Genomic DNA, 26,559 nt, shown 5'->3' with positions numbered 1-26,559 from the left:
CAAGGATCCTGGAGGGAGCCTGGGAGTATGCCCAACCAGTCTACATGTGTTTTGTGGGTCTGGAGAAGGCGTATGACCGGGTGCCCCGGGAGATACTGTGGGAGGTGCTGCGGGAGTACGGGGTGAGGGGTCCCTTCTCAGGGCCATCCAATCTCTGTACGACCAAAGCGAGAGCTGTGTCCGGGTTCTCGGCAGTAAGTCAGACTCGTTTCAGGTGAGAGTTGGCCTCCGCCAGGGCTGCGCTTTGTCACCAATCCTGTTTGTAGTATTTATGGACAGGATATCGAGGCGTAGTCGGGGGTGGAGAGGGGTTGCAGTTCGGTGGGCTGGGGATCTCATTGCTGCTTTTTGCAGATGATGTGGTCCTGATGGCATCATCGGCCTGTGACCTTCAGCACTCACTGGATCGGTTCGCAGCCGAGTGTGAAGCGGCTGGGATGAGGATCAGCACCTCTAAATCGGAGGCCATGGTTCTCAGCAGGAAACCGATGGAGTGCCTTCTCCAGGTAGGGAATGAGTCCTTACCCCAAGTGAAGGAGTTCAAGTACCTTGGGGTCTTGTTCGCGAGTGAGGGGACAATGGAGCGGGAGATTGGTCGGAGAATCGGCACAGCAGGTGCGGTATTACATTCAATTTATCGCACCGTTGTGACGAAAAGAGAGCTGAGCCAGAAGGCAAAGCTCTCAATCTACCGGTCAGTTTTTGTTCCTACCCTCACCTATGGTCATGAAGGCTGGGTCATGACCGAAAGAACAAGATCCAGGGTACAAGCGGCCGAAATGGGTTTCCTCAGGAGGGTAGCTGGCGTCTCCCTTAGAGATAGGGTGAGAAGCTCAGTTATCCGTGAGGAGCTCGGAGTAGAGCCGCTGCTCCTTTGCGTCGAAAGGAGCCAGTTGAGGTGGTTCGGGCATCTGGTAAGGATGCCCCCTGGGCGCCTCCCTAGGGAGGTGTTCCAGGCACGTCCAGCTGGGAGGAGGCCTCGGGGGAGACCCAGGACTAGGTGGAGGGATTATATCTCTAACCTGGCCTGGGAACGCCTCGGGATCCCCCAGTCGGAGCTGGTTAATGTGGCCCGGGAAAGGGAAGTTTGGGGTCCCCTGCTGGAGCTGCTACCCCCGCGACCCGACCCCGGATAAGCGGATGAAGATGGATGGATGGATGGATTATAACTGACAACAAATGAAAACCCCAAATTCAGTATTTCAGAAAATTTGAATATTGTGACAAGGTTCAATATTGAAGACACCTGGTGCCACACTCTAATCAGCTAATTAACTCAAAACACCTGCAAAGGCCTTTAAATGGTCTCTCAGTCTAGTTCTGTAGGCTACACAATCATGGGGAAGACTGCTGACTTGACAGCTGTCCAAAAGATGACCATTGACACCTTGCACAAGGAGGGCAAGACACAAAAGGTCATTGCTAAAGAGGCTGGTTGTTCACAGAGCTCTGTGTCCTAGCACATTAATAGAGAGGCGAAGAGAAGGAAAAGATGCGGTAGAAAAGTGTACAAGCAATAGGGATAAACGCACCCTGGAGAGGATTGTGAAACAAAACCCATTCAAAAATGTGGGGGAGATTCACAAAGAGTGGACTGCAGCTGGAGTCAGTGCTTCAAGAACCACCACGCACAGACGTATGTAAGACATGGGTTTCAGCTGTCGCATTCCTTGTGTCAAGCCACTCTTGAACAAGACGCAGCGTCAGAAGCGTCTCGCCTGGGCTAAAGACAAAAAGGACTGGACTGCTGCTGAGTGGTCCAAAGTTATGTTCTCTGATGAAAGTAAATTTTGCATTTCCTTTGGAAATCAAGGTCCCAGAGTCTGGAGGAAGAGAGGAGAGGCACAGAATCCACGTTGCTTGAAGTCCAGTGTAAAGTTTCCACAGTCAGTGATGGTTTGGGGTGCCATGTCATCTGCTGGTGTTGGTCCACTGTGTTTTCTGAGGTCCAGAGTCAATGCAGCCGTCTACCAGGAAGTTTTAGAGCACTTCATGCTTCCTGCTGCTGACCAACTTTATGGAGATGCAGATTTCATTTTCCAACAGGACTTGGCACCTGCACACAGTGCCAAAGCTACCAGTACCTGGTTTAAGGACCATGGTATCCCTGTTCTTAATTGGCCAGCAAACTCGCCTGACCTTAACCCTATAGAAAATCTATGGGGTATTGTGAAGAGGATGATGCGATGCGCCAGACCCAACAATGCAGAAGAGCTGAAGGCCACTATCAGAGCAACCTGGGCTGTAATTCAGGCAAAAGGAGCCCTATCTAAGTATTGAGTGCTGTACATGCTCATACTTTTCATGTTCATACTTTTCAGTTGGCCAACATTTCTAAAAATCTTGAGTAATATTCTAATTTTCGAAGATACTGAATTTGGGATTTTCATTAGTTGTCAGTTATCATCACGATTAAAAGAAATGAACATTTGAAATATATCACTCTGTGTGTGATGAATGAATATAATATACAAATTTCACTTTTTGAATGGAATTACTGACATAAATCAACTTTTTCATGATATTCTAATTATATGACCAGCACCTGTATATAGTGAACATACCAAACAACCTATAAGCATGAATATGTAGGAGTCCAAGCCTGAGGGGGCTGGGAACAGATCCAGCGGAGCTGTGGAACCCTATTGTTTTCCTAAGGATTATAGTTTTTCTTATTTTTCCGCCTCTAAAACCGTTTCTACAGCCTAACCCATGCATGGTGGGGTGGTGCCGTTTTCAGGAATGGCCCAGAACCCTGAAAGGACCTCGGATACAAAAAGTCACCCACTTCCACCACTAGGTGGCGCTATAGCAGGAAAAAAACGCGTTTGGCCTTATAACTCCCAAACCATATGTCCCACATTAAAAATACTCATATCCCCGCATTCCCTGAATTCAGGTGAAACTCCTGATCTAGGCCAAGCCCATTTCCGCCTAAACTTTTATGGGGAAAAATTGCAATTTATCCTAAACCTACTTTTTCGAACTCCTAGACTGTGCAACCGATCTGCACGAAACTTGATATGTAGCATCTCCAGACCGACCTGACAAAAAGCTATCAAAAGAATTTTTATAGGTTAAAAGTTGTGCAAATTACACACAAACAAATTTGTGTAGCTAACAACGAAAACACGAACGTTGCCATATCTCGGCCAAATTAAATGCTATCAATGTGAAACTTTAGATTGTTGTTTGTTATGACCCTTTGAGGCTCCCCAACCAAAATATTTCCAAAAATTGGCCACCAGGGGGGGCTACAAGTATGAAAACTTTATATCTCGTGAACAGCTCATAGATTTTTACAAAATTTGGAGGGTACCATCTAGGGCCACTCTTGAGGCCACGCCTACAGTGGTGTACTGATTCATCAAATGGGGCATGGCCGCTTATGAGACCCCCGTTTGGTTTCACCACTTACACTAATGTGAGCAACTTCAAATTTACAGGGCAGATGAACAATGGGTCAGGAACCCGAGATATAAAAAATGACACATGTGGACCACTAGGTGGCACTATAATGATGTCAAAGGTGTTTTTGCCTATAATTCCCACATTACAAATTGCACATTAAAAAAACTTTACATCCACGTGTTCCTTGAATCAAGCTGAATCTGCCATGCCCATTTCCACAAAAAAATGTTTTCGCAATATCGCGCAATGTGTAAAACCAACTTTTTCGAACTCCTCTTAGGCCATGCATCCGATCTGTACGAAACTTGGCACATAGCATCTCCAGAGGGACCTGACGAAAATGATAAAAAGAATTTTGAACGTTAAACTATGCGCAATTTACAACCAAACTAATTTTCGTAGTTAGCCACCAAACTTTAGCATATCTCGGCCAAATTAAATGCTATCAGGAAAAAACTTCAACATCCCACTATGCCCACCACCACGATGCTCTGTACCAAATTTGGCGAAGATAGGCCATTAGGGGGCGCTATAATAAATGTTTATGGGTAAAGGCCAATAACTCAATGCATAAATGAAACATTTGCAATTGCAATTTCTCTGCCGTAGTAATTGCTATCAACATGGCAGATGTACAATGGGACATGGACCTCACATACCAAAAATTACACATTTGGACCACTAGGTGGCGCTACAATGGCCTTAAACATGTTTTTGCCTATAACTTCCACAATACCCATCGCATTTTAAACAAACTTACATCCACATGTTCCTTCAATCAAGCTGGATCAGATTATATAGGCAGTTTTTAGCAAAGACATATTTTCGCAATATTGCAAAATGTGCAAAACTAACTCTTTTGTACTCCTCCTAGGCCATGCAGCCGATCTGCACAAAACTTGGCAGACTGCATCTCCAGAGGGACTTGACCAAAAGTTGTCAAAAGAATTTTTCTTCGTTAAAGTATGCGCAATTTACAACCAAACTAATTTTTGTAGCTAGCTACAAGACACGAACTTTAGCATATCTTTGCCAAATGAATAGGTACGCAAAACTTGGTATTATTGTTCGACATGCCACTCTGAGGTTCTATACCAAATTTGGTGATGATCGGCCTTCAGGGGGCACTATAATTGAGGTAGAAGCGTTTTGGCCTTTTACTTAATGAATGGGAAATTTGCTATTGCAATTCATTACAAACTTTGGAGCTCGCACTTAGTGAAATTTCCTGACATTTGCCTCGCCGCGGTCGTGCTTTGGGTTCTGCTTTCGTGGGCTCCGCTAGTCATCAGAGGCGACTTGCGCCAGGAGGGACTCGCGCCGGGGAGGTTTGGACCCAGTCATAACTTCTTGCAGTTCTAGTTATAAATGAAAATACATTTTGAGAAAAAGGGATACAATATTTCTAAAGAGGCATAACATCACACATTACAAATAAAATCCATTTAATGCATATTAATATAAACATAATATCAATCAATTTCCGTTCTATACTTATGGACTGACACCGGAAACATACAGGATGTCAGTGAAGAGGACATGGCAATGACTCAACATACTGCATTTCTGTCCTCCCTTCCACTCTGACAGGACAGGGTGTTGGAATTACTTTGCACAGTGGTGCGAGTGTAGCTGTAACCAAAATGAGCTATTTGTGTCTTCTATTATAACAAACAACTCTACACTCACAGGGTGGCAGTAGTTACCTGCTTGAATAATGTTGAGGCACACAAGTTAAAGATCATGTGAATTTCCACATGCGGGCAATATAATAAAAACAACTTAGTAATGCAGGCAATTTATTACATACAGTATATGTGAATAAGATGAGACAGTAATTATTTTTGTTGAGCATCCAAGTGTTTAAGATTTATGTTTTTGATTTAGTTTTTGAAGGGAATTCATTGTGTTTACAGGCCAGAGGTGAGGAATTTATCAGCGATAGCACACCTCTGAAATCTCCATGGCCAGCTCTATAAGTTCTCCTGCGTCCTGACAGGAGCCACAGCAGTTACAGTCCAGTTCCAGGTGGTAGTTGCAGCAGTCCTTTCCCCGCTGGTCTCTATCACTGGACGCTGTGATATACTTGTATGAGGGAAAACAGCGACTCACAGCCCTCTCACATGTATCCGGTAGGAGGACCATAAACTCATGGAAACGACAATGCAGACAGGCGAGAAGAAGTGTTGCACAGTCATCTGGTGGCAGTTACGAGGTAGAATAGAAGAAGATAAGATCAAAAAGAGGCAAAATGAATGGAAATGCTTTAGAAAAAAATGCATAATAAGAAATTACACTCTTTTAAAGTGACATCCAGTGCACCTCTGACCAGATATCAACTACACCATTCATAATCTTGTTAATAACACTAGTTTCAGGGCTTCTCAATTTCATCAACTTTTGTACTTAAGGAGTTAAACAATACCTCCACTGCCAGGCTGGTATGAATCATCAGAAGAAAAACGACTGCTGCTGTTCTTAAACTTGTCAGAACACAGGGAGAAGCTGGATCCACCCACTTCAGTGCCAACCATGGGATCATGGGAACTGGGATTGGTGTTTGGTTCTTGCTCTGAGATGGTGCTCAGTCTGCATACCTCACTTGCCAACTTGCCCGTCATCTTTCTAGGTGGTTTGTCCATCACTGGCCTGGGGATGTTGCCTTTGAAAGAATGATACAAGAAATCCAAATTCCGTGCAGTTCAGCACCCAGTCCAGTCTCTGATAGGTTACTCAGATCCTCTATGAGGCAGTTTTAATAATTCAGAGCACCGTTAACATGCAGTATGTCAGGGAGGTGAGACTTGAATGTATAATGGAGGAGGCTTGCTCAATAAAAACTTCAGCGAGGAGAGATTATTGATTTGCAAGCTTTTATTTGGATCTAGTTTCCTGGATTGAATCAGGCAGGAGGAAAATATATACCGTGTGAAAATATACTCCACTAACATTTGTCATGCACCACATCTATCAATCACACTAGTTCTATTCCAGTTGTGACTAACAATAACATCATCCAAGCAGTATTTAGCCTGATCCGACATGGAGTAAACAACAAGAACCATACCATCAGACACATGGTCCTCTATTTTCTCAAGCTCGATACCATCTTGATCATTCACAGGAAGCTTTAAAGGAGCGGTCATCTTATGCAGAGCAAAGTGAAGAGAATACACAGCATGAGATACACATGCAAAGCCAGTAATAAAGCATTCTTGGAACATCACATTTCCATGTTAAGTTAAAGAATCATTCAAGAAATGCGCCTGTACACTGAAGTTGAAAATGAACAAAACAAATACTGCTTAATTCATTCTGCCACAGTTTACTTTTTAAGATTACCTGTCTGTACTGGTTAAATATCCAACAGTGTGATCGGTAGCATCTGCAACTGTGAACCCGTTGTGAGCTTGAGCACCTCCCATCATCATCATCCACACACCCACATTGTGAGCAACACTCCAAATCAATCAATACTCGCCAATCAGGAGCCACAAATCGGTCATACATAATGCATGGGTGATCCATTCAATTATGGCAATATGTCAACAGAAAGTCAAGCTGAGTCACTTATCAAACACCTGGATAGAGCAAGTAATGATTAATAACAATAACATTTACATAAAATGATCTTACCGCAATTTATTATCTTGCCGCAGCCCGTGCTTCCGACACCACAATGGTTTGTAGACCACATCTGCTGACAGCACACAGGTGAATTTGTAACATCTATGGAATGGACATACCGCAATACCACAGTGGAAGGTTTGCCAGTCAGACCATTTGCTTTTTTCCATTACCTTCCATTAGGAAGTCATTACCGTTGACTGAGAGCAGTGAGGCTGTCATGTCATAACTGCACCCAGCCATAATTTCATTATGTGAAACACCACTTACCACCAAGGCAATCATAAAACTATATCAAAGACAAATACAGTGTACACATTTTTCATGAGGGATTTATTATTCATAGAGATGCATTGGTTTACAATAATGGTAAATCTATATTATCTACTCTCACAAGCTCAATTAGAGCAAATGTAGCAATGTTCGTGGAAGGGGTGAAAAAGACCAACAAGTATAAAGAAGCTATGTATTCTTTTGATCAACTGATTATACCTTAGATACAAATATATCAGATCATGTTGGCAGTGAACATTTACATTTTTTAAAGCAACATTTTTTTACTTCTACAAAATGTTTTATATATTATGACTACTAAAATAAAATCAGGTAGTGAGGCCCCCCACGTAGCATAAAGTGGCTATACAGAGGTGGGACATTTTTCAATGTGAAGTGCTAACTTTTAATGTTCCCTTTCCTTTGGCTTCTCTGCTCACTGTGGTCTTTTTGTGTACACATATATAAAATGAGAAAAATCATAAACAGATGTGTTTTTCTGATCTCACTCTACTTTACAGAGATAATTGAGAGCTAGATTAAGAACAAAAAAATAACAAATGCTGATACAAAATTTCCCCAAGTAAAAGAGTGCTTGCACTGCTTGGTTATGTAGATGAAGCAGTTGTTTTTGGAAACTTTTGGAATACAAAGTCACACAGGCTGTGAGTGAGGCTGCCTTGCAGTGGAGAATTTGGACCTTGTAGTCAGAGAGAAGGCACGCGATCAAAATGAAGACTGGGCCTCTCCGGGCTGCCGTTGTCTTCATCGTGGTGCATCTCTGGGCTGGGGCCGTGCTCGTCTGTGCTCTCTGGGGATTCATAGGGATACGCTTCACATATCTCCTCATCCTCCTGCTCCTCTTTAATGCTGGTTTGATGAATGTGAAAAAGTAATGTAATCAGGAGTTGTGATCACACAATTACATTAAATCACAACCGAGTCAAATCCACTTAAGAGTCAGGGAACGTAGCTCTGGAGCTGACACTTACAAAGCTTGTGGAGGCGACTGTGTTGCACTGCTGTCACTTTGGTATCCAGATCCATTAGCAAGGACTCCATTCATCTGCTCTTGGAGAACATGAGACAGGGAGTGAAATGGGATGCTGCCCATAGAGGCTGGGTTGTAGAGAGAGCTGTTGCCGTCGAAACCACCGCTCTGAAAAGTAAACATTCTCATTATGACACTGCATCAACACATAACAGACATAGCTGTGACAATTCTCAGACCACTGCGATATATAGTATGCGGGTATAATGCAGTGCGGTCTCGCATTGCCAGACCTTCCTCCGCAGTGCTGCGCAGGAGGGTCTGGCTAGTCCACACAGCATTCCAGGATGGGAGAAAAACATGCTCTGGTTTATTGGCATTTCTTTAATTCAATCACAATCGTCATGGGTGGAGCTAAGCACCTGGAAAAGCCACGGTGCCTCTGCAAAATAGCCTCGGGAAGGAACTTGTTTTGGTGGAACGTGTACGTTCAAAAGTTGTTTTATCGTGCAACACAAAACTCAGATTTGACAGATAGTCTAGCTAGCTGTCTGGATTTACCCTGCAGAGATCTGAGGAGCAGTTAACTACAGTCCTCAGAAATTCACCAGTTTAAAGTCCAACACAAACAAAAAGTAACTGACATCCGACTGAAAAGAGTGAAATCCAACGGAGCAATCCCGAAAGTGGAACGTCGTGGATATAGACTAAGTGCAGTGTGACATGTCGCATCCGTTCAGCTTTCTATGTACACTGCAACAGCCTGATGATATATACATAATTTATCGTACTATTGAAAATAGGGCTTCAAATATGAGATGTCTCTTACCTGATGAGCAGACCCAGCTGAGCTTTGGTGGTTCTGTGAGTTCTTCAGCAGAGACCTATTAGTACAGAAAAGCAACAAAATGGTATATATAATTTAGTATCAAAACCTAAAGGACTGGAGATAAGCATTATAGTCTGGGGCTAGCATGATAATAGGAACACTATTTGGTGCAATCGCAACTGACCGTTCTCTAAATCCTTCCGCCGAACAGTGATTGTCCAATCACCAACCATCACCAGGCATGACGGGCCTGTCAAGCTTTGGATTTCTTAACACATTGAAGAGGTGTTGATTGGGCTTGAATAACTACTCAGTATACAGTGATACTCAGTATCGAAAGGATTTGGAGGGTGTTGGCTTTTTTAAGCCTCTCCAAAAACACAGCAAACACAACACAACAGTGTGTTTATCTTCTCTAAAGTAAGCTGCGGACATTACCATGCCCCGCTAACTCTGGAGCAACCACAGTAAAAAAAACTGGTTGCCTTTTCTCTTGTAACCTTAAAAATGAAATCTACTGAACATACGAACATAAATCTACCCTCTGTCTTGCTTTTCCATGCATGTAAGCTAAGCAGCCAAACAGGGTTATATTATAGAGGGATCAGTTGGATCTTACATTTGTCCTTTTCATACTAAAAATACTACCAAACTCTACACTGTACAAGAACACTATTTCTTTTACATGCTTCATCAACTGGTGAAGATGACTGTTAGCCTTTTAACACGGTATCATGCATTTAGCCAATAAATGCATATTTAAAACCGCTTTACAGGTCAGTTGCAAACATTAAAAAGCCCTCAAGAGAATGCATTTTAACCAACTCGTGGAGTTAACATTATCTGAAATCAGACACCTGTTGTCTTAAAAATGAATACGAATTTCAAGGAGTAGCCTATATCTGCTACTGTTATCATTACAAAATGCATATGTGCCGTGCTAAAATAGCTACAGGGCGAGGCTTAGTCCAATATCCTCAAACTGCTGATACTATGAGCAACTGCCAACATACGCAATGCGCTTCCAGATCTGTTTGTTTAATAAAATCCACACAAGTTAAGCGTTTGAGTCACTGTGGCAAGACATGACAAGCCCAATAAATGTACCACTGTACCATAAAACTGCATGCATTTCCTTGTCCATGTCTTTCAGTGGCCGGACCAATGGGCCGGACAAGCACAGAATATTCACCCTTCTTTTCACAACGGCCACTTGCGTAGGCTACGCCGTAGGCTCAAGGTACAACTATAAATCAGCCTTTGGACTTAGCCTTTGTAACTTGCTTACGATAAATATTGTGTGTACTTAGAAGGTTGAACTAGAAGGTCAAAAATGTCTGTTATATCTGAAAACACACAGGACTCTAGCTCCATGTCCAACACCTACCCATTACCAGCAGTCTTCTGGGGCCTTCTCCTATGGAACTCAATCTCATCTACTGTCCACACAGCTCCCTTCACATTTTCCAAACGTACAAAGCATTTATGGAGGCTGAGATTATGTCTGACGGCATTCTGAAAGATTAAAGAAAAGAATAGAATTAGGACTTCTAATCTTACATGCCTTAAGTATTGAATTTGCATGTATCTAGTTACATGAAAACTAAATGTAAATGCAACCAAATGTTTCCATAGACTTCCCATTCATATATTAATATCCAAAGACATTTAATATGTAATGCAGTTCATACCTTCCAGGTAGCTGCATTGCGCCTGAAATATGCAAAGTTTCTTGTGAACCAGTTGTAGATTTCATTTAACGTCAGCTGATTGCGAGGTGATTCAAATATAGCCTTAAAGAGAGAGAAAGCGCATGTTAGAGATACTGCAAGTTAGACAATAAAAAATGTGAATTTGCTACATTTCGGTCCGGGAGGCCAATATGGCCATGCAAAACTTCCTATTCCTATTTTCAACAGTGTTATTATTTTTGTTACCGTGTAAAATGAGTAAAGTACACGTTACCTGTCTTATGAGAGATGCATATGTAAATGGAGGTCTGACTTCTGTGCTCAAGTAGAACTCCTTATTATCAACTATATCTGTGGAAAGACGATAACAATTTGTTGTTTCATTGTCCTGTTTACAAGGACATATGGGATGTACTTTTTACTAAAATGAACTCTATTTATAATGATTTCTTCTGGCTGGGTGGTAATGAAAGATTTGAGTTGTGCTTCAAGAAATAAACTTTTTTTTATAGCAGATTATATTTGCAAGTTTACAAGAGAAGACACAATGCTTTGTCTAAGAACAAGCTTTAAAATAACCTATAGTTTTGTGAAATGTAATAAAATGAACACTGCAACCGAAATGTTGGTGTCTTATACACCCATGAGGGCTGAGCACTTTGTGTGACATGGAAATAAAGAACAAAAGATCTAAACAAAATCAAATAACAAGCAATATTTATACATAAACAGATACAGAATGAACATGAACCAAAGACAAAAACATTTCCAAAATAGAAGTTATATACAATAAATAAGAACATAAAAATAACTGTGAAAACTAAAATAAGCACCTTCCCTGTTGTCCCTATGAATCTATCTTCTTTATGTGCATCTTAGAAGAAGCATGTTTCAGCTTGAAACCAACTAAAAAAAAAGTTAATGAAGTTTTGATTCCTGATCTCACCGTTACCTTGGCTCACAGAGCGGCTATATCGCCTCCGTACAGGAGTTCCAGTGAACATGCTATTGGGAGTGAGGACTGAGGGGGATTCAGAGAGCGGCGTCAGGGGTGTGGATGGTGCCGTGGCACTCTGAGACAAACTCATAGGAGGAGGGCCTTTGGGCAATGTTGCCTGGGAGAAGGATACATTAGACACCAGATTCACCTAAAAAAAAAACAAAGCAGTTGAGTCAGAAAAAACGTCAGTGCAACTACAAGCAAAACAATATTTATTTTAATTGAAGGAAACAGTCATGACAGGTACTTACAGGCTGCGCTGCGGGTTTGGGTTCAGAGGACTTCAGATGAGCCATCATTGCTTGCAGTCGCTCTTTGTCCTTTTTCAACTATGTTAGATGAGAAGACAGAAATAGAAGTTGAGAGTTGCTGAATTCACGGCTTGCGTTAAACACTGAAATGACATTTGGTGTGACTTGCTGGCATCCTGAAAAGTGTAAAGCTCTAAGGACATCACTTCTGTTTCCAGCCCAGGTGTGAAAACACACCACTACAGGTAACATTTATCACGCATTCAAGAAGTGTTTAGAAAGTTCTCCCTTTTCTTTTTTTTCCCAATAGTTAAAACAAAAAGGCCTGGATACCCCCACTCTACTAAGCAATGGTTAATAAGGTATACTTGTAAAAGTAAACCGCTGTTAATAAATCAATTAAAGATGTGTCGTCCCTTTTCTTTGTTTGAGTTGAAAATAATGAATAGCTTAGTTATTAGGAAATAAATCAAATGCGTACCTGCAGTTCCAACTGCTGAACCACTTGCATCTGCACACGACACTGTGCTGTGCTCTTGTCATCCAGTGTATGCTCGTTGTTCAAATGTCTGCAGACACACAAATTCAAAACCATGACATTCTTTAGGGAGAACCATTTGCTGCACAGGCTGAGAGCAAAAAATGCATCATGTTAAAATAAATTGGAGGAAAGAATGTTTTAGAGGACTCTCTGTTCAGCTCTGATTAAAATGTGACATTTGCAGCATCGGTGTACATATAAATTATAGAACATACATTACATTTCTTACCTATATAAATACTACGTCATGATAGATGTAAATAAACATTACGCCAGCTTTAGAGGTGTGCAAAGTTTCACCACTCACTTGAGAAATGCCTGAAAGTCTCCAAAGACCGTCTCACAGCCAGGCCATTTACACATGCCATTTCCATATAGTGCATGGCTATTCTGTGTGTTTTCATCCAGTGACCCACTGCAACAAGGACACAAATCAACCATTAATGCCACATCTCAGAGTAAACATGTTGGTACTGCTCAAGCGCAATAAAAACAGGATATACAGAAACTAAAGCTCTGACAGGACAGTATAGATAGCTAAAGCACCTTTCTTTCCTCTTCAGAAGAATGTGATGACCGTTGCTGGTAGATCGTTGACTTGAAGACTCTCTGGTGTCTCCACCAGCGGACAGGATGCTACCATTCTCACAGCCTGAAATTGCATATATAAACAAATTGTTTTGTTATAATGCACTGGGGTACCACTACGTTTGCATGAGCTTAAGATCATAAGATCTGAGTATACACTGCGTTTATAAGGTACACCTAGCTAAAATGAATGCAGTCTAATACAACAGCCATTGCATAAGTCCTATCGTCATGAAGGTTATAATGTTCAATTTGTGTCAAAAGTTTTTTTAGAGAGGGGATGCAATTTTATGATCATTTTGGAGGATTCAGTTTGTGGTGCTGTTGAACTGAGAGGTGTTTCTGTTATTTACAGTGGGGCAAAAAAGTATTTAGTCAGCCACCAATTGTGCAAGTTCTCCCACTTAAAAAGATGAGAGGCCTGTAATTTTCATCATAGGTACACTTCAACTATGAGAGACAAAATGAGAAAAAACAATCCAGAAAAACACATTGTAGGATTTTTTATGAATTTATTATTATTTATTATTATGGTGGAAAATAAGAACTTGGTCAATAACAAAAGTTCATCTCAATACTTTGTTATATACCCTTTGTTGGCAATGACAGAGGTCAAACGTTTTCTGTAAGTCTTCACAAGGTTTTCACATACTGTTGCTGGTATTTTGGCCCATTCGTCCATGCAGATCTCCTCTAGAGCAGTGATGTTTTGGGACTGTCGCTGGGCAACACGGACTTTCAACTCCCTCCAAAGATTTTCTATGGGGTTGAGATCTGGAGACTGGCTAGGCCACTCCAGGACCTTGAAATGCTTCTTATGAAGCCACTCCTTCGTTGCCCGGGCGGTGTGTTTGGGATCATTGTCATGCTGAAAGACTCAGCCACGTTTCATCTTCAATGCCCTTGCTGATGGAAGGAGGTTTTCACTCAAAATCTCACGATACATGGCCCCATTCATTCTTTCCTTTACACGGATCAGTCGTCCTGGTCCCTTTGCAGAAAAACTTCCCCAAAGCATGATGTTTCCACCCCATGCTTCACAGTAGGTATGGTGTTCTTTGGATGCAACTCAGCATTCTTTCCCCTCCAAACACGACGAGTTGAGTTTTTACCAAAAAGTTCTATTTTGGTTTCAGCTGACCATATGACATTCTCCCAATCCTCTTCTGGATCATCCAAATGCTCTCTAGCAAACTCCAGACGGGCCTGGACATGTACTGGCTTAAGCAGGGGGACACTTCTGGCACTGCAGGATTTGAGTCCCTGGCGGCGTAGTGTGTTACTGATGGTAGCCTTTGTTACTTTGGTCCCAGCTCTCTGCAGGTCATTCACTAGGTCCCCCCGTGTGGTTCTTGGATTTTTGCTCACCGTTCTTGTGATCATTTTGACCCCACGGGGTGAGATCTTGCGTGGAGCCCCGGATTGAGGGAGATTTTTAGTGGTCTTGTATGTCTTCCATTTTCTTATAATTGCTCCCAAGCTGCTTACCTATTGCAGATTCAGTCTTCCCAGCCTGGTGCAGGTCTACAATTTTGTTTCTTGTGTCCTTTGACAGCTCTTTGGTCTTGGCCATAATGGAGTATGGAGTGTGACTGTTTGAGGTTGTGGACAGGTGTCTTTTATACTGATAACAAGTTCAAACAGGTTTAATACAGGTAACGAGTGGAGGACAGAGGAGCCTCTTAAAGAAGAAGTTACAGGTCTGTGAGAGCCAGAAATCTTGCTTGTTTGTAGGTGACCAAATACTTATTTTCCCAAGGAATTTGCAAATAAATTCATTAAAAATCCTACAATGTGATTTTCTGGATCTTTTTACTCATTTTGTCTCTCATAGTTGAAGTGTACCTATGATGAAAATTACAGGCCTCTCTCATCTTTTTAAGTGGGAGAACTTGCACAATTGGTGGCTGACTAAATACTTTTTTGCCCCACTGTAGCTTATGCTCATTGATATAAACGGGTCAGTATAACGCATACAAGGCTCAATGTTTGAAAATTTGCATTGACCCTTGCCTCAGGGTCATTACCTGGAAGTATTTTACCTACGTGTTTAAGTCCTTAGACAGCAATGCAGTAAGGGCTGTCACACAACATACCTGTGAGTGCAATGGGGCTCGAAGGAAGGACAGATAGCAGGCCTTGTCTCTGCAGGTTGAGGAGATGTTGCTGCTGCACCTGGAGGAGCTGCTGCTGGATGGCAATCTGCTGGGCTGTCAGCTGTGACAGGGAGATGATACAACATCTGTCAGTAAACTTGGATTTGTCTAGTTTGATTTAGGAAATAAGATAAACAAACTACGACAATATAATAGAGAATGTGTAGGACCACGAGACATCACACTGGACATATTTTGTAGGTTCGAAAACGTAACACACACAAAGCTTTGTCTCACTGGGCAACCAGTGACAGTCACATAGCTTACAAAGGTAATGAAATCAGCTAACGTCATTACCTATTTAAAGAAGAAACAAACCTCTATTTGAGCGGTGATCAAGTCTGATGCTGCTTATTTTTATCATAATATTCTCTGTTGGTCAAACAATGTGAGCATAAACAAACACTCCCAATTATTTCTGCCATTTTGGTTGTATCCAGGACACCTAATGGAAGAAATGCCCACTTTTGTTTACATATAATTAGATAAAAACTATGTCGAGCACATTTCTGCTTAGAGCACATCAAATTATTTTCCTTGTCTCCAACACCTGCTGCCTTGTGCACTCAGCCAAGAGCCCACTCTGTGTTGTGAATTACGTGAAATCTGTTGATGTCACGCAAATACATGCACACAAGCTGATGTGGGAGCACTGTGGTTTTTTTGTTTTTTTTTACACACAACATGCACACATTTGTTGGCACTTGAATGTGGACTCAAGTCCACAAGACTGGGACAGAGCAACATGCAGTTGAACAGAACATGTGATGCACCCTAAATGGATAAACTTACAGCCCTTGAAGTGGAAACACTGCACGCAACTGCCTTTAAACTAACTGGAAATCATTACATACAGCTTCAGCCTAAATTTTATTTTTAATTTTTTTTTTTTATTACTTACACACTATGTAGAGCCCGGACCTTGTTACTCCTTAGTGGTGTTAGAATTCTCTGTGGTTAATTTCATTCACTATGTAGTCCACTATAAAATACCCACAATGCACAGCTAATTTGAGTGTATATATACGATGTGCCCTACATTTTACTCCTGTATCCCACAATGCAACGCGGTCGTGTTTTCCCAGAGGAGAAGAAGAAGTAGAAACAGCCGCGAAAACTGAAAAGGAAAAATGGAGCGGGCTTTCGTTTCTAAACATTGGAAATGTAACATGCAACATATATACAGCCTTTTACTCTCCTCCTGAGTGCTCGGTTTGTTTCAGGGACGTATTAGAAGTATTTTTGTTTGGGTTTGTTTAAATGATACTGGGCGCGCACGCCTCCGTCACAGAAATAACCGGTGCATCTACTGACGCAAGTCACGCAACAATGTGTCTTCAGTGAGTGTCCGAAATCTCATTTGGTCATGTGGTATCTGACGATTTACACTTTGACTTAAGATTTGGTATAAGGAGATGCATGAACTTTACCCCACTTGTATTGAAAACATCTGGAAACTGTTAACATGAACAGAGAGCCCCCCCAAGACAGAAGAGTCCTTTTTTTGGGGTTATGCCAGATAAAAGGCATTGATTGGTCAGTTCCCTACTCCAATCATATACTTACACATATCACGCCTTATGTTATTACAATGTACAGGATATATACTGGATTCACACAAAGAAAAAGCAGAGCGACAAATTTTGAAGATTGGGTTGGTCGTCTCTCCAGATGTCCATGGAGTCTGTAAATTGATGCTGGAATCTTTGATGTAATAAACCTTTTTATAATCAAGATATAGTCATTCACTATATAGTCCACTACTTAGTAAACACTAAAGGGAATAGTGAGTGAGTAAATGAGGGAACGGTTTCGAACACTGCTCTTGTGGTCACAGAGAACTGGACATTTTGAAAGTGATATTCCAGGCTGTGCGTTATGAGTATCTGGGTATAACAATTTCTATAACTTTAGTATTAAATACTCGGTCATTTAACCTTTAGTACAACTGAACTGATTCAGACTTTTTTTTTTTAAGATTATTTTTTTTATTTTAACAGGACAGCTAGGTGAGAAAGGGAGGAAGACATGCAGGAAATCGTCACAGGTCGGATTTGAACCCTGGACCTCTGCGTCGAGGCATAAACCTCCAAGTATATGCGCGCCTGCTCTACCCACTAAGCCAACCTGGCCACGGGAATAAATTATCTTTGTTTAATATTACTACAATGACCAAATATTTAAACACATATTCACAAACTGATAAAAAAAAAAAAATAATAATAATGCTATAATGTAGCAGTTACCTCTTGACTAACAATCCCAGCATTCTTCTGTTGCAGCAACTGAATATTTAGCTGCTCTTGCTGATTCTTGAAGACCTCTTGAATTTGTTGCTGCAGAAATGTTGATGACAATTGAGTTAAGAGAAATATAAGTATTGGGTTCGATGTGGGCTACGACAAATGCATAAATATTCTAAAGATACAGCCCATTACCTGGTGTAACATGAGTGCTTTCTGCTGCTGGAGCAGCGCTTGGAGCTGCTGAGGACTGAGGACCTGCTGCTGCGGTGTCTGTTGCAACTGCTGTGGGGCTTCTGCTGGTGGGGTCATCATAGATAATGACACTGGAACCTGCAGAATCGAGAGAAAAAAAACATACAACATACAAAATGGTCATTTAAAATCCATACTACAAAAAAAAAAAAAAAGTTTAGAAGGAAAATGTAATAGACACAAACATATACGACATAGGCTGTTCTGGGTGTGTGTGTATGTGTGTGCAGGCCAGTGTTGTAGTACTCGAGACCGATCTTGGTCCCAAGACTCAGGTCTCAAAACGTCCTGCTTCAAATGCAACCAATAACTTGACTCATTTCTAGTTTGGAATGTGTTACTGTTAAACCCCGTTCCCCGCCCCCTTTAGCACGCACTCCCAAAGTGAATGTTGAATGAGATGTCAGCCAAATCGTCAGTAATAACATTTTATGTATTACATTTTATTTATTATATATTTTTAAATGAGTTTATTTGCAAAACAACAACTAAAAGAAAACACAGCAGTGTGTAAATGCTGCAATGTAATGCTGATTGAGACAGCTGCGACTACCTAAAATTTGTATCTAAGCTAAGTGTAAGTGACGCTAGCGAAGCTAGCTAGCTAAAGTTATCCATCTGCCTCTGTACCAAAACTCTTCACCCCTCACCCAAAGTGATTTAGCAAATATTAGCTACACATATTAGCTAGTTGTGTATATACTGTATGTTTCAGTTGTTTGGTCTGGTCTTGGTCTTGTCTCGGTCTCAACCCCTCAAAGTCTCGGTCTCGATACACTCTGGTCTTGGTGATGACTTGGTCTCGGTTTAGGTGGTCTTGACTACAACACTGGTGCAAGCTACGCTCATTCAATCTATTTGGACTACATTCTAGTGCAGACAATCAGTGTGTTTACATGTAAACGAGAAGAAACCGTATCTCTTTAATCAGGGTAAAGGATTAAGACGCACAGCTACATTTCTGCTGGAGTAACCTGATTTCTTGGTCGTGTACGTTTACAGAGTTTCTAACAGAGATTTTAACAAGAGCACATGTGCAAGACAAAGAGCTCAGAAAGGAAACGTTTCACTGTGACAGCAGTGTGGCAGCTTGTAGTGGTGCATTCGTGCATCCGAAATAATTAAATCCAAAGTTCAACTAAAACTGTAACAAACAGGTCTTAATATGTTTCCACAGCTGGACAGTAGGTTATTTGTACAATTCAAAACACATACACAGAGTCTCGCTACAGTGTTCTCTCACTCAACGGCACTGTCGGTCAAAGTGCTGTGATGTTAAAGACAAAAACAACTCTTATTTTTACACCTAATATATGCCAGCCTTGGTTACTATGGTAGTAGGTAGACTAAGAAGGTAGTTTACTTTAAAGGTGGAGTCTGCGATTTGGCAGAAAGATTGATATTTGAACTCAACACCCAAACAAATACACCCCTCCTATTGGTGCTGCTTCAGAATGTTAGCATGTGCCCGATTATCTGTCGCTCTCGCTCCCTCCGCCTTTCTTTTTATACATCCATGGCCTTCCCTGTTCTGTGCACAAGCACGAACAGAATAGTTCCACTTTGTTTTTTTTCCCCCCATTTACAGAGCCAGGGCTGTGTAAGAACACACAGAATGGACAGCTTGTGGACCTTGAGGAGATATTGGCTGAATCGCAGACTCCACTTTTAAACTGCATAGTCTCAACAGCCTTTATGAACATCCAAAAGAAGTGATGCCAATATATACACACATGTAACATCAAACTGTCAAACCTTCTCCTATATAGAGCTGGAACTAACAAGTATTTTCATTGTCGATTGATCTGATGATCATTTTTTCACAGCCCAAAGGGACGCCTTCAGATGTCTTGTTTATTCTGAGCAACAGCCACAAACCCAAAGAGATTCAGATGACTATCCATGCATGACAAAGCCAAGAATCAAATCTTCACATTTGAGAAGCTGGAGCCAGCAAATGTTTGACATTGTGGTTTAACAAATGATTAAAGTGATTATTTGAATATCCAAATAACTGACACTTAATTTTCTGTTGGCAGACTAATCAATCGACTAATCGTTATGCCGCTCTACTCATATGCTTCTTGTTCAAATTCAAAAAAGAACTTATAGTCACTAACATTACTCCTTTATGATATTATTCTCTGTACACTGGTCAATCTAGCAAGCTGAACTTGGCTCTTCTGCTATTTCTGCTAAAGATGAAGCAAACAAAAACAACATTGGATGTCTTCGGGGAGTTAGAACTTGATCAAAACAACAACAACAAAGAGTACCACAAAAACAACAACAACAACATCCTCTGCTAGGCATGCAGTAATTACCACACCATCCCCCTCACTGTCAAGCCACACAGCTCAAGGGATGTCTACAGTAAACATAAACAGAGTAATCAAAATTGCACAGACATATAAATAATGAATAAAAAAGCACACAGAGCCTGTTTATGAAAGCAGAACTTGAGATTTGTATTTTAATTTAGGTCTGAACCACAAACAAACATTTCTCTCCAAGGCAGAGTCTGTTTTGAATCGGGTGCGTAAACAAACCGACGGTAAATTTCACACAGGCTCTGGGCTAACAATAACAGACGACTGCCTTCTACTTTGTCCTTTCTTATGAAATTCAATGCTCCAGAGGTGGCCACCGGAGCGATGAAAACAGGTCTGTCCCACAAACAGAGGCAGTTGGCCCCTCTATTTTTTCTGCGGACACCATCAACACAACAACAGCTTTTGCTTAATCCCTGTTGCCATGGTAGCCAGCAGCAAGTCCAAACATCTTCTGTTGTTGTTATTGTTGAAAGTCATACCAGTGAGCAATTGAGTGTAAACATAGATCTGTTCCTGCAAGACTGGTCTTGTGAACTCTGAAATGACTGACAGCGAGAAGGAACGCTGAAAACTTGCTGAAAAACAAACCCAATCTGCTTTCCCTTATGCAATTTAATATACTAATATCCCCCAATGGCTGTGGCCCCAGAAGGAGTGACATTTGCAAAAGATATATACATATTTGGTAATAAACTCAACAGAAGATTGAATAAGAGCAGCTCTAAAATCTCAAAATGACTAAATAGAATAACCACAGAAAGTGACATCATTTTAATTGACAGACACATTTTAACTAAGCAAACTATTAAAAATTGATTAAATATAGGCTCTCTCATAAAACAAATACAGAATGAAAAAACAACTGAAAAAAACAAATGCTGCTCAGTGTTTAGGAGTAACGTTCCGCCTGACAATCTAACAGAGCTTTGCTAACCTACATGATGTGCGACTAAACTAACAATATAACCCTGATCCCTCCACCCAGCAGGAGCTGTGTTCTCCCTCCCTCTCCCATTCTCAATCTCAGTACAACCTCCCCCCATCCCTGTGCTCCCCATCAGCATGAATATCAAACACTGCAGTTTGGAGAAACTGAGACGTTCAAAGTGAGATATTCAGGGATACCTTTACCTGTAAAACTAAACGAACAAAGTACCCCACATTGTCATATAACAGTATGCTCCCTGCCCTATGTGTATGAATACTGCCAAGAAAAGATATGTTTGGACACCAGACAAGCTGTACATAAATTCAAATGTAGCATAACTAATTGTGTTTCACACTTTAATGAAGGAAAACCAGCTGCAACACATAGGATTAGTGTTGGGGAAAAAACATTTACACATTCCCCTGTGAAGCTGTATTGTGTTATAGCAAAGTGACTGCACTCAACAGCAAAAAAACAAAGCGGTTCTGAACTAGGGCCGGGCGATATGGAGAAAATCAAATATCACGATATTTTTGACCAAATACCTCGATATCGATACCGCAACGATACTGTAGTTTTGACTATTGGTGCTTTCACAAAATATTTACACAATGAGATTTTTGATAAATAAATCATCAGTAATGTGGATATAATGTCTAAGTGGGTAAAGGCAAATAATAGAACAGTTACAACAGTCGGGTAAGTTCAGAAAATGACATCACTTTACTGTAATGCAGCCTTTAAAACCAGGAAAAGACAACACTTATACCACATTACGATATCCAAAATCTCAGACGATATCTAGTCTCATATCAAGATATCGATATGATATCAATATATATTGCCCAGCTCTATTCTGAACACAACTAACATTATTCATATGTATTAACCATATTCACATTCAACATATTCATTATGTATGAATCAGTCAATCATGTAAAAAAATAAAATAAAAGCCCAGCATGAAGATTTCCCATTTACTATCACATGACAATAAAGTTGAATCTAATCTAATCTAATGAAGCAAAAGAAAAAAAATCCTCACAATTGAGAAGCTGGTTGTTTCGAATGACTCAAAACATACGTCATAAATCAAGACTTAGCTGTCCAAGACCCTGACCACGCCCCACTTTGTGTTCCTTTTTTTAATGTCACCACACATTTGTTGAATCTTGACCGTTTTGAGCAAGTGTTTCTATAATATCATCAGCAACATGCTATTATGACGTAAAAAATACCACTACATCGAGAGTGGCGAAACTCCAAAAACAAAGGTTTAAATAGTGACGCAACTACAGTAAAGGTTATTTACATTATTGATTCATCTGCATATTGTTTTCTTAATCGATCAATCATTCATCTTGTCAATAATATGTGAGTGAAGTGAATAGTAAAAAAAAAAAATAATCACAATGTCCTAGGTGACATCTTCAAATGACTTGTTTTGTCTCCAACAGTCCAAAGTGCAAAGATATCATGTTTACTATCATGTAAGACATTAAAAAAAGCAGCAAATCTTGACAATTGCACACACATTTTGGGCTTGAAAGAGGACTCAAACAACTAAGCAACTATCAAAATAGCCGTGGCTTAAAATTCTGTTGAACTACGGAACTATCAATTAATTGACAGACCATTTCAGCTCATGTATACATTTGTACAGCAGCATCATTATGTCATATTTTAGTGAAATATGCACAGATTTAGCACTGCATATATAAAAATGTGTTGAACGGATGCAGCTGGGGATGACTGACCCTGGGTGCCTCTGGAGGAGGAGTCTGGCTGCTCCTCACTCGACTCTCATTCTCACTAGTATTCCCGTTCTCTGTCTGACTTGCTGGAATGGTGTGTGTTGGTTCTGACCCAGACTCATGCATCTGGACTTCAATGACCTGAGAAAGGAAATACATATAAATGAAAAACAACTGGATAAAGCAGTACAATATAATGACATACAGGGAGCAGACCAAGACAATACCACTTTCTGGATGTGTTTGACAAGCCTTTTACTTCACAAGGTGATAAGGTCCATTCTCTAAAATAAAACATTTAACAATGCATGAAAATCGCCGAATGAGCCAATAATGTAGTCATGTGTTGAATGTATAAAGCGACAGCACTTAAAGTTAAGCACTACGCTGTTTTAGCTCTACCCACCACCAAGACAAATACTCACTTCTACAAGTGAGAGAGGAACATGCTAGGTCTGTTTGTTGAATAACCAAGTGCTGCCATGACTTCTGTAAACACAGGGGCCCTGGGTCCGTGTTTATGTGCAAACATATCTTCCCTTTGAAACAATTTACCATTAACCAGGTGGTGCGATAAACGGCTGTGGCAGGTAGTACAATGCACAAGTATTCTTTTATGTATACAGCTTGGGCGTGCTTCAGTATGAAGCTAAGCAGCATAAACAAAGGTAAATAAAGTAGGCAAACAAATAATGTGAGCAGATGGAAAGAAACCTAAACAGAAGGCCTCAAATGAAACAGACCACATAGCCTCAAAGATAATGTCATTATTTTCAGGGCTGCCCAACTATTAAATTCACACATTGAAATCAATCTGCTAATCAATCATTTAGATAGGCACCACTGAGAGCCAACATCAACATTTAGGCAACATCTGACAGATGATCCAATTGGACTTCCACCCAGATAAACTCATATCCAAACCTGTACCAACAGTTAGCTACAAACCCATTAAGAAAGACAGCATGGTGTTTCCTGCATTTAAGAATGACTAATCCTGTAGATGACTACTTAATAGTACGTTATGCCAAGCAGAGGCAACAACGCGTCATAACTTGGTGATGGTTAGAAGAACTGAGGTAATTCCTACAATCTAAACCTAAAATCTATCTAATAAAACAGGCAGTTGTTGGTGAGCTTTCCAACTTTCCACTTTGTTTACTTTTGTTTTCAGGATCAGGATTAGTTCTGAAGACAAAGGGCAGTGTTTCCTGTAGACATTTTTAAAGATGTCAGGGGGAATTTTGGTTGTGAACCAGGATGACTACTGGGTCAATTCCTCATTAGTTCCAATGTGCATTGTTTTAAAAAACAGATATTATCTGGATACTGTAGGATTATGATAATTGAACAGTCATGCTGCAGTGCAACCATTTCCGGGATGGAATGTGTAATAAGCCCATGACACATTTTAACCTTATTTAAAGTGTTTTCACAACAAGGGCAACCCTCCAGAAGTAGGGGGCACCACTCTTCAAAGAATGTAAAGGAAACACTGCAAAAAGGCCTTTCCTTAAGAAACTGTAAACAATATAGCATACACCCTTAAGAATATAGTTTTTGACAACTGGTTTCACACGTTATTAGTCTGTATCACCAAAATGGCTATGGCTACCCAAAATGAAGAAGCTTATATAATGATATAATGAAGTCTCCTTGAAAAAAAATCCATTGATGCTTACATATGTATATAACAACTGGAGATGATTGATACAGATAAATCCACAAGATTCTCCACAATTTATGGGAATAATGTTTTGGCAAGTTAACAAAAACAACAACACATTGTGTCTATGATAATCCAGTAGTACATACAGTTTTTGCTGCATTCAGTGAATTATAATATTAGCATTTTTTAAAGGTAAAGACATATCACAATCAATTAAATTCACCCTCATTACCTTTCTCATTATCAGGCCACGGTTAGTAGTATAAGTAGATTAAGCTACAATTACAACTTGTAGGGCTCAAAGCCCTTTCTTATTTAATCGCTAGTTTGGTTCATGATGCACTCATTCAGTTAGGCTACTTGGTCTAGGTTTCAGTCTACATTGTTTCTTCTGTGTCCGATTAATCAGTCAGTGCGATCATTCACAATCCTGGGTCGACTAACGTTACGCCTGTGTACGTAAGATTTCACGTTAATGCTGTAGAAAGTTATTGTCCACGTTAAATTCTTCTCAATAACAAAATCCCATTTAGAAAAGCTTGGTTCACATTGTCCCAAGTTTACTTAGCTAGCTACACCTTCCTCCAGAACATCCACCCGACAATAATACCTAAAATGTTATAAATTAAATTCTGAATAAACGCTATCTGATGTAACGTTAGTAACGTTGATCATATCAATGCGGTTTATTACTGAGTTAACGTTAGCTTAATATGAATGGAATCGATATCCGTCCTTAACACCAATCATTGCAGTCTGAGGTTTGCGTTGAGGACCTGAGCCTTTAACTAGGTATTTATACGGAGAAAACAGGATGTTTGAAAGTTAGTATGTTAACCTATATTAATAACCTAGGGTTGTATATCCGTTGTGTTTAATAACATATGTTAGCTAGACTGGAAAACTGTTTTTGACCAACCTTGCGTGAGTCGTTTGCGTTAACAGCACAACAAAAGCTAGCAGCCTTTGCTCACGTTAGCAAGTAAAAAACGTTTCTCTCTCCTCTTCGTTTTGACACCCGGCAGTATCACAATAACGTTAATCCAATCGTCCAGTGATTGTCAGCGCGCTGTTGAATTAACGTTTACTCACCGAATTATGTACGGGCGGACAGTCTCGGGGTGGTGTCTGAGGAACGGATCTCGGACCACTCTGCCTTCCTTGGTAGCGAGCATTGGTAGCGAGCTAGCCACAAGTTGCTAACAGAGGGCGTGGCTTAGGAAAAAGTAAACATTGGTGACGCAACGCGCGAGACTGTTTTATATATTTTTTTTATATTATATAAATATATATATAAATAAATATATAATTTGTATAAATAATAATAATAATAATAATAATAATAGTAGTTTTTTATATATTATATGAAATGTCACATAACAGCCTTCATAAGACAGGAGCTTAGTCCTTCCCAACTTTTTCTGGTTGAATTCATTGTGTTTGATGAGCATCGATAATTTACTTATATTTTAAGTAATTATTTTCTGTAGCCCATGATTATTTAGGCGACTTACTGATGTCATTGTTTATTTATTATGTTAAGATACCTTATGTTTTATATTTAATGTACTTTTTCATGTATTATTTGATTTATATGTATTTTTTTACTCAATGACAGAATTGGTACAAGGTCCCTTTCCTACTTAAAGTCATTGTAAGGACAAGACTGCCTTCACTTGGAGATGAATGTAGTCTTTTTGTAAGCAATTTTGTATGTCCATGCATTGATGCAACCACAAGAGGGTGACATTTTCCTAGGGTTTATTCCTGAGCTAAACTTGGGGCATGAGTCTGTGAGGCCTTTTTGTGCCTCAGTTTAAAATCCAAGCAATGTAGTTCCCATGGCCATGAAAACACGTTCATTATTAAAATATGTCTAATATCTGCTGCACAATAATTTCCCTCTGGATAAATAAAGTTTCATTTAATTTTATATTTGAATCAATGCAAAAATCTAGTAGAAATGAAAAACTACCAAATTCATGCACACATCTTGGACAGCAGACCTTGCCAATAAAC

The 26,559-nt window shown here is 40.3% G+C and overlaps 2 protein-coding genes across 3 annotated transcripts; both read right to left on the bottom strand.

Moving 5' to 3' along the window:
- Positions 1–4,866: 4,866 nt before the first annotated feature.
- Positions 4,867–7,259, bottom strand: LOC144521151 (uncharacterized). Its single transcript, XM_078255515.1, has 3 exons — positions 6,479–7,259; positions 5,837–6,073; positions 4,867–5,609 (listed from the first exon to the last, which is right to left on the bottom strand). The coding sequence occupies exons 1-3, from the start codon at positions 6,633–6,635 to the stop codon at positions 5,347–5,349; spliced, it is 657 nt and encodes a 218-aa protein (XP_078111641.1). The 5' UTR covers positions 6,636–7,259; the 3' UTR covers positions 4,867–5,346.
- A 93-nt stretch (positions 7,260–7,352) lies between these two features.
- LOC144521150 (forkhead box protein P1-B-like) lies at positions 7,353–25,741 on the bottom strand. 2 transcript variants are annotated; one of them, XM_078255512.1, is made up of 16 exons: positions 25,633–25,741; positions 22,875–23,012; positions 17,797–17,934; positions 17,605–17,694; positions 15,299–15,419; positions 13,161–13,266; positions 12,922–13,029; positions 12,555–12,642; positions 12,074–12,151; positions 11,769–11,970; positions 11,097–11,173; positions 10,823–10,924; positions 10,519–10,646; positions 9,132–9,186; positions 8,304–8,470; positions 7,353–8,181 (listed from the first exon to the last, which is right to left on the bottom strand). In XM_078255512.1, the coding sequence occupies exons 2-16, from the start codon at positions 22,995–22,997 to the stop codon at positions 8,019–8,021; spliced, it is 1,746 nt and encodes a 581-aa protein (XP_078111638.1). In that variant the 5' UTR covers positions 22,998–23,012; positions 25,633–25,741; the 3' UTR covers positions 7,353–8,018. The 2 variants fall into 2 exon arrangements, with proteins under 2 accessions (XP_078111638.1, XP_078111640.1); XM_078255514.1 differs by having other exon boundaries at positions 11,775–11,970.
- Positions 25,742–26,559: the final 818 nt, after the last annotated feature.

The sequence above is a fragment of the Sander vitreus genome, chromosome 7 (genome assembly GCF_031162955.1).
Source record: "Sander vitreus isolate 19-12246 chromosome 7, sanVit1, whole genome shotgun sequence".
In the NCBI taxonomy this organism is placed as follows: Eukaryota; Metazoa; Chordata; class Actinopteri; order Perciformes; family Percidae; genus Sander; species Sander vitreus.
This window is presented reverse-complemented; position numbering and strand designations above follow the sequence as displayed.